The sequence below is a fragment of the Triticum dicoccoides genome, chromosome 5A (genome assembly GCF_002162155.2).
Source record: "Triticum dicoccoides isolate Atlit2015 ecotype Zavitan chromosome 5A, WEW_v2.0, whole genome shotgun sequence".
NCBI classification, from domain to species: Eukaryota; Viridiplantae; Streptophyta; class Magnoliopsida; order Poales; family Poaceae; genus Triticum; species Triticum dicoccoides.
Genome location: NC_041388.1, coordinates 304,093,686 through 304,102,250, shown reverse-complemented (window position 1 = coordinate 304,102,250; position 8,565 = coordinate 304,093,686). Strand labels below are relative to the sequence as shown.

Sequence of the window (8,565 nt, the reverse complement as noted above, 5' to 3'; positions counted from 1 at the left end):
TCCTTAGGCCGGCAAACCCGGCTCCAGGCCACTAGGCACTGTCCACCGTGAATCTCCTCTGAACCGGCCCAGAAGAACGCCTTACACCCTCTGTCAATGCTATCCAAGGCCCACTTCGGTGCATTGGCCACGATAAGATGATGGATAGGCCTCGCTCTAACGATGTTGTTGATAAGAATCAATCTGCCAGGCCTAGTTATCAGACCTCTCGACCATCCTGGCAGGAAGTTGAGCACCACATCCACCATAGGCTGCCACTGATTGCGAGTTAGTTGCTTGATCGCAAGTTGGAGGCCGAGGTATTTACACAGAAAAGTTTGAATCCTCCACGGTAGCGTTGCAACAACTCTTTCGGTGTCCCCCGCTCCCGGCCTAATCATGATTTCCGAGGACTTGATAGTTAATCTTCAGACCCGATGCCTCTCCAAAGATGTGCATTACTTCCTTGACAAATGCCAGATCCATGTGAGTCGGCCTGATGAAGAGAACGACATCATCCGCATAGATCGATAGCCATTGGACCGGAGAACATCCTGACATCGGGCTTAGAACTCCAGTAACTTGGTCCCGAACTATGAGGGCAGACAGGGCATCCATCGCAATGACAAACAGGAGAGGTGAGATTGGATCGCTCTGCCTCAAGCCACAAGCATGCAAGATCTTATCTCCAGCGCTGCCATTCACAATCACTCTCGAGCTAGGCGTAACTTAATGGGTTTAATAGCAAATTGTTCCTCTCTTATAATGTTTGGCAGTAATATTAATTTCAGCAAAAAAAAATCCCTATTGGCAAGTCCTACATCGAGGCGTGGTTAATCATGGCAACCGACTTTGATTTTGACCGGAGTCCTCATCACCTCTCTGTTCCGGTCCACACAACTTAAACCCCCTACAGGCCTCATAGCATTCGTATCGGCCGGCCGGCCCGCTCACCCAGCCCAGTAGCGGCGCCCCGCAATCGCCCAACACCCCACGCCCTAACCCTAGCATCGCGGCACCCCCAACTCCGGCGCGCTGCTCCCATCCGCCCGTCCGAAGCCGACCCCGCCCCTAACCCCATCCTCGTCCCCTGCCATGGATCGCGACCGATCTTCTCGCCGCGGCCGCGGCGAGGACCGCCACGCCACCCACGAGCGCTCGGATGACCACCACCGACGCCGCCGCCATGACAGCGACGGCCATCAGCACCACCACAAGCGCGACGCCGAAGACGACCACCGCCGTCGTCGCCACGACGACGGTGGTGTCGAGGAAGACCGCCGCCGTGCCCGCCGACACCGTTCGCATTCCCCCTCCGAGTCCCCACCGGCCGCGAAGCGGGATCGGTCGTCGAGCCGCGCGCCCCGGGATTCCGTCGAGCGCCGCGATTCGGCCGACCGCGAGCCGCCGCCGCCGCCGTCACGGAAACGGAAGGACCACGACAGCGGCGGCGGCCGCCGCGACGGCGACGAGCCCGACCGTGAAGGCGGGAAGCGGCCGAGGGCCTCAGTGGAGCCTCCTCCGCGGAAGGAGGAAAGGCCAAGGCGAGAGCGCAGGAGGTTTGAGGATGTTGATGCGTATGGTGATGAGAGGGGTAAGGGGGACAAGGGCAGTTCGTCTCGTGAGCACAAGAAGGTAGAGTCAGGTGCTAATGGAGATTCACAGAGCGCCGCAGCCACTAATGTAAGTATTTTGTGCTGTTTTCTTATATTGTTCAATGTGATGTGATTTATGTTTCTGAAATTTGGGCAAGTGATTCCTAATGTGCTTGAGTACCAATTTGATGAACTCAGAATTATGTAGTTAGCGATAGTTGTCCTACTACTTTGTGTAGTTTATTCATAGTGCACATTGCTGGTGAATATGATACTTATTTAGTAAATATATGAGGGTAAGCCCAATAAGTACTTCTGTTTACTTTGGAAGAAATTTGGTCTATGGTTAGTTTTCTCTTTAAAACGTTGATGTCAGGTTCATCATTGTATCCATTCCTATGCTGACTTTGCATCTTATATTTTGCAGGGTGGTGCTCAGCAGCCGCTCAATTCTGCACCTGCTGTTGCAGTGCCATCTGCTAATCCTGTTTCTTCAAAGGTATCTTCAATCACTACCACCAATGAAAATGGGGGAGTTAGTATTAGATCTGATGAAGTTACTGGAAAATCTAGTACAGATGGAACTGCAAATTCATCCGCTGGCAGAAGTAGTAACTTAAGTCTTGATGCTTTAGCGAAAGCTAAAAAAGCTTTGCAACTGAAGAAGGAATTATCAGAAAAACTCAAGAGATTACCTGCGGTAAGACATTACAACGATTACTAGTCCTTTGCTTCAATTTTCTTGTTATACTTTTGTAACCATTCTAAGCTCGTGTTTGTCCACGCAGCTTAATAAACTCGGCACTACTATTCCTGATACACAAACTCCTAAGAAAGAAACACAGTCTGTTTCTGGCTCGATTGCTTCTGCAGTCCATGCGGGTGCATCTTCTGAACTGCCTGCTAGTAGTGTCTCTGCTGGCATTTCAGGGCTTACCAACATTCCCAATTTGGATGCTGTGAAGCGAGCACAAGAGCTTGCTGCTAAGATGGGATTTCGCCAGGATCCACAGTTTGCACCTCTTATCAACATGTTCCCTGGTACATCCAGTGAACTGACTGTTCCTCAAAGACCTGCCAAGGCTCCTGTTCTCCGTCTTGATGCTCAAGGTAGGGAAATTGATGAGAATGGAAATGTTATTAGCATGACCAAGCCAAGCAACCTGAGTACTCTAAAGGTAAACATCTGCAACTTAACATACATTTCAGGATGATATGTTGTTCTGTACATTGACCCACTACTTTTGGTTCATCCTTTGTTAGGTCAACATTAACAAGCATCTTAACATATATTTCAGGATGATATGTAGTTCTGTACATTGACCCACTACTTTTGGTTCATCCTTTGTTAGGTCAACATTAACAAGCATCTTAACATATATTTCAGGATGATATGTAGTTCTGTACATTGACCCACTACTTTTGGTTCATCCTTTGTTAGGTCAACATTAACAAGCAGAAGAAGGATGCTTTCCAGATTATCAAACCAGACTTGGAGTCGCTTGCAAAAGCTACTGTTCATTTTGATGAAAGGATGGGCATCAACCCAACTAAGCTCCTTCGTCCTAAAAGGCCAGGATTCCAGTTTATTGAGGAAGGCAAACTTTCGAGGCAGGCTGAACTGCAGAGGATTAAGGTTTGTAAGGATTAACCTCTTTTTGGATATATTGCAGTCACGTTTTAGTTTATTGTACCTTTGGTACCTAAACTTAATTGTTTGATTGCACAGAATCAATTTGGTGAAGCACAAGCCAAAGAGCTTAAAGTAAAGCAAGCTCAACTTGCTAAGGCAAAGGTCGAGGTAGACATGAACCCAAATCTAATTGAAATTGCTCCTGGTGGAAGGCCTCCAAAGCAAAAGCAGAAGGAAGAGATTCCTGACATTGAGCCATGGTTTGCTGCTACCTCACTCTGTTGATCGTTTGTAGACCCCCTTTATCAGTATACAGCAACTAATGCCTCTTTTATTTCTTTCCAGGGACTCGAAAATTCTGCTATCTCCTACTTACGAGGACATCTCCTTGGAAAAGCTTAATATGGATAAGATCACCATCTATGTGGAACATCCAGAACCATTGGAACCACCGGCTGAGCCTGCGCCACCACCGCCTCAGCCACTTAAGCTGACTAAGAAGGAGCAGAAGAAGCTCAGAACACAGAGGCGCCTCGCTAAGGAAAAAGACAGGCAAGAAATGATTAGGCAAGGCCTCTTGGAGCCACCAAAGCCCAAGGTCAAGATGAGCAACCTTATGAAAGTACTTGGTGCAGAAGCTACACAGGATCCGACACGTATGGAGATGGAAATCCGAACTGCTGCTGCAGAGCGTGAGCAGGCTCACGTGGACCGCAACATTGCCCGCAAACTCACACCATCAGAACGCCGTGAGAAGAAGGAGAGGAAGCTGTTTGATGATCCCAACACACTAGGTTGTATTGTTTGTGTGTACAGAATCAGAGACCTGTCGCACCCCCAGACCCGCTTCAAAGTGGACGTGAATGCCCAAGAGAACCGGCTGACTGGTGCGGCGGTTATCACAGATGGTATAAGTGTTGTGGTTGTGGAAGGAGGGAAGAAGTCGATCAAGAGGTACAATAAGCTGATGCTGAACCGGATTGACTGGGCTGCTGCAGTTGGTGGTGAGGATGATGCCGACGAGGAACCAGACAAGCCGGTGAATAGCTGCGTGTTAGTCTGGCAGGGTAGCGTGGTGAAGCCCACCTTTCCGAGGTTCAGTGTGCATCAGTGTCGGAGCGAGGCTGCTGCCAAGAAGGTGTTTGCAGATGCTAAAGTTCCACACTACTGGGACCTGGCTGTCAACTTTTCGGAAGATTCGTCTTGAGCTCAGCTTCTGTTCTAAGGCAATGAGAGTGTTTGCTGTGGGATTGCTCTACTATTCACATGCAGTTAGTGAGACTGCTGTATGCTAGCACTGCCGTTTACTGGACCGACTACTTTGTATTGTCACGAATGTCATTTTCGGACTTTTGATGCTTGTTGTGAGATCTGTTTACATGATCCAAGCACTGAACGTATGGAAGAGCTGTTGGATTTTTGCAGCATATGCTTTCAAATAAATTTGGTAAGCTTCATCAGTGTAAGATTGTGCAGGCCTTGAATACTTCTATGCTGTGAATTATGTTTACGGTGTTGCGTACGATGCTAGCACGATGAAGTTGGTAAACTCCGGTCTAAACTTTTCCGTCACCGAACAAGTATTAAATGAGAGTTAGTCGTGCAAAACCATATGTTATCTTATCTTCCACAACGGGCCCCAAATCAATCTGACTGGCTTTGGCAGCAAAATTGCACCTCAGGTGGGGTTGGTGCTAATTTTGCCGAAGCTTCTTTCCCTCGAAAATCTCATTGAGGTTTGTGCTAATTTTGCCGACGCTTCTTTCTCTCGAAAATCTCATTGAGGTTTGTGCTAATTTTGCTAAAGCCGGACAATCTCATTGACGAGCAACGGTCGATGGACGTGGCTTCAGTCCTTCAGCTCGCCTCCTGTCATGCCCCTAGCCTCTCGCCCAAACACTTGCCTTGCAGAGTAGTACCCGTGTGGGGCATGATTGTTCCCCACAGGGGAGAAGAGCAAATGATGGGCGATATCAGTGCCAGACTGCCAGTCATAGCAGTTCATAGTCCATAATTCATATTATTCTCTTTTTTTATTTGCACATAAGTCATGCGTACTAGTATTATTCTCTGCAACCCCTTCTCTCCGTTTGCAGCATGGAGTTTATTTACAGAAACGCCGAGAAGCCCCCTGCTGCTCCCTTGTTTTTTTTTTTTTTGAGAAACTGCTCCCTTGGCTTTTGTTGCCACTGCTGGTGATCTGCTTCTCAAAGTGCTCACTGAGATTGGCCATGATACATACAATGCTGACACGGCTTGCCCATCCCTCCAGGCTTCACTGCATCTCAGAGTTGGCAAATTTATCATGAAAAACATGTTGCTGTCCAAGGCTATTCATAATCCTGGGTATAGATGAGACCAACAACGTCTTGGCAAAACGGACACTCAAATAATAGATATTCTCTTCTTTCGTTGACTTGCTTCTCACTTGGAGTTGGAAATTTCTCCATTCACAACATGGCTCTGTGGAACATTTTTTTTGCGGCGAATTCAGGAACTTTATTAACTTACGACCATGGTGTTACAATCCGCCTGTAGGCAAGAAACTCAGGGCTTACATCAAGCCAACTCTCGGTGCCATCAAGTGTGCTAGCTAAACGGGTGCACTGATGCGCCGGGACATTAGCATCCCTATTGACACGAGTAACAGAAAGAGAAGCAAAGGTAGCACCGATTTCCTCCAATTCGTTCAAGATAGGCGCTGCAGCTGACCTAGTGTTGCTGCGCGATTTCCATAGATCGACTAGCTCCAAGCAGTCAATCTCCATAATCACGCGTGAGAATCCACGAAGTTGTGCAAAAATCATCCCATCACGAAAAGCAAGGAGTTCCGCGATGAAGGGGTCCGTTATACCATGTAGTGGTTTGCACCAGGCTCCAAGAAACGCAATGTGTGACCGGGCCACACCTCCCGCCCCGCCCTTCATGTCCTCAACATTGAGTGCTTCATCAGTGTTTATTGTAAGTTTTGTAACCCAGCCTGCTTCAGGTGGCCTCCAACACTGACCAACCATCGATCTCCTTCGCAAGGAAGGGATTTCCAAGATCGCCAAGGTTATGTGGTGATATCGCAAAGTGGTCGAGTCTGGGAGTATCCCTTGGAGTACTCTCCACCCAAAAACTCGGACCTTGGGGACGACTTTAAGCCTCCATAGAGCAGTCCACAACTGTGTGTTAGCTGATGATATTTCTGTAATCACCCCTTCCTCTAGAGAACTAAGCTCCTTACGAGTCACAAGAGAACGATACACTGATTTTACAGTGTAGATGCCCGACTTTTCCAAAGCCCAAGCCAAAGTATCTTCGCCACCAGACGGGTTCAGTGGTATGTTTAGAATGGCTACCACATCCGGATGCAAGAAATTCTGACGGACAATTTGTTCATTCCAATTCCCTGTATAATCATCAATGAGTTCTGAAACTCTAGTGAGCGGCGCAGTGCCAATGCGGCCCATGGGTTTCAGGGTGGCCGTGTTCGGAATCCAACTGTCTGTCCACGTTGAGATGGTTGTCCCATCACCAACTCGATGGATGAGGCCAACATTGAGGGCGTCTCGCCCTGCTATAATTGCCTTTCAGGTCGCCGATGCTCTAGCCGGGGCTGTAGCATTGAGAAAGCCCGTATGAGGAAAATACTTGCCCTTCAGCACCCTGGCACATAGTGAATCCGGTCTTGTAAGAAGGCGCCAGCCATGAGCCATGTTTTCCAAGCATCGCTAAGTTGAATAACTGAATATTGCAGAAACCCATGCCGCCCTTCACCTTTGGCGTCTCAAGTTTGTCCCAAGAGAGCCAATGGAGGGAACGCTTATCAATCGAGCTCCCCAACCAATACTTCACCATGCAAGAAGTCACCGACTTGCATACCTTTTTTGTCAAAAGGAAACAACTCATACTGAAGGTTGGGATCGACTGGACGACTGTCTTGAGAAGAACCTTCCTCGCCACACAAGCCATGTTTTGCTCTGACCAGCCACACATTTTATCACGACATCTGTCCACCATGTGATCAAATGTCCCACTAGTAATTTACCAATAGCAGCCGGGAGTCCCAAGCAGCGCTCTGAGAAAGCTTCTACATTAATACCAAGAGATTGTTTCAAACTCTCTCGTAGGGGCTGTCCCGTGTTGCCACTGAAATATATGAAGCTCTTCTCCTGGTTCACTGCCTGTCCAGAACCGTTAGCATATATCCAGAGAATCTCATTAAGCCTCTTTGTACTATGAGTTTTTGCAGTGAGAAAAATCAAACTGTCGTTAGCAAATAGTAGGTGATTAACCCAAGGTGCATGTATGCTCACCTTGATTCCTCTATCAACGTATGCACTGCCAAAATTATTCAGAAGTGAAATAAGGCGCTGAGCACATAGCAAGAACAAATATGGCGACATGGGGCATCCTTGACGAAGCCCCCTCGAAGGGGTAAAGTAAGGGAGAAGTTCCCCATTTACCTTAATTGTGAACCGCACCGACGTCACACACTTCATGATTAAACGAATAAAATTATCACCGAAGCCCAACCTAGAGAGCATCACTTTGAGATAATGCCATTCCACTCTATCTTAGGCCTTGAGCATATCAAGCTTCATCGCGCAGCATGCATTTTTGCCTTTCTTACATCTCTTGATAGCATGAATACTTTCATACGCTACAAGTACATTATCCGTGATTAAATGCCCTGGGACAAATGCACTTTGTTCTTCTTCGATCACCTCATCCAAGATCCCTCGAAGTCTGTTCGCAATTGCTTTGACTGCAATCTTGTATAGGACAGGGCATAAAGTGATTGGCCAGAATTGTGATATTTTTTGTGGATGTCGTACCTTTGGGATCAATATTATAGATGTGTCATTCAATCCCAATGGTAATTCTCCACCACTGAGGAACTCTAAAACGGCCACTGTGATGTCCTCTCCAAGGACCTCCCAATGCCATTGATGAAACCCTGCTTTGAACCCGTCGACCCCCGGGGCCTTTGATGGCTGTCGGATTCCGGGCTTCGCAGACCCTTGATAGATTTGAACTCTGGGGTGCATGCAAAGAACTCAACCTCCCCAGTCTTCCAACTCGTCGATCCCACATTCTAGCTCTATGAACTGGAGGGAAAGGGGACAAGGCAGTTTACCCAGGTTCGGGTCACCTTGTGGTGTAAAACCCTACTCCTGCTTTGTGGTGGATTGGCCTCGAGGGGCTGAGGATGAACTAGTACAATGGGGGAACAACCTCAGGAGGTGTGTTCTTGTGTTTGTGTGAGCCGGTGAGCTGGTGAGGATGGAATGGATCCGATTCCCCTCTACGATGGTGGTGCTACCCTATTTATAGCGGCTTTGGTCCTCTTCCCCCAAAATGGAGGTGGGA

General features: G+C 48.0%; 1 protein-coding gene across 1 annotated transcript; it reads left to right on the top strand.

The window, feature by feature from the left end:
• The first annotated feature begins 927 nt into the window (after positions 1-927).
• On the top strand, positions 928-4,673 carry LOC119301140 (protein RDM16-like). Its single transcript, XM_037578044.1, has 6 exons — positions 928-1,662; positions 2,002-2,274; positions 2,363-2,752; positions 3,016-3,210; positions 3,304-3,467; positions 3,553-4,673. The coding sequence occupies exons 1-6, from the start codon at positions 1,075-1,077 to the stop codon at positions 4,412-4,414; spliced, it is 2,472 nt and encodes an 823-aa protein (XP_037433941.1). The 5' UTR covers positions 928-1,074; the 3' UTR covers positions 4,415-4,673.
• The last annotated feature ends 3,892 nt before the right edge of the window (positions 4,674-8,565 follow it).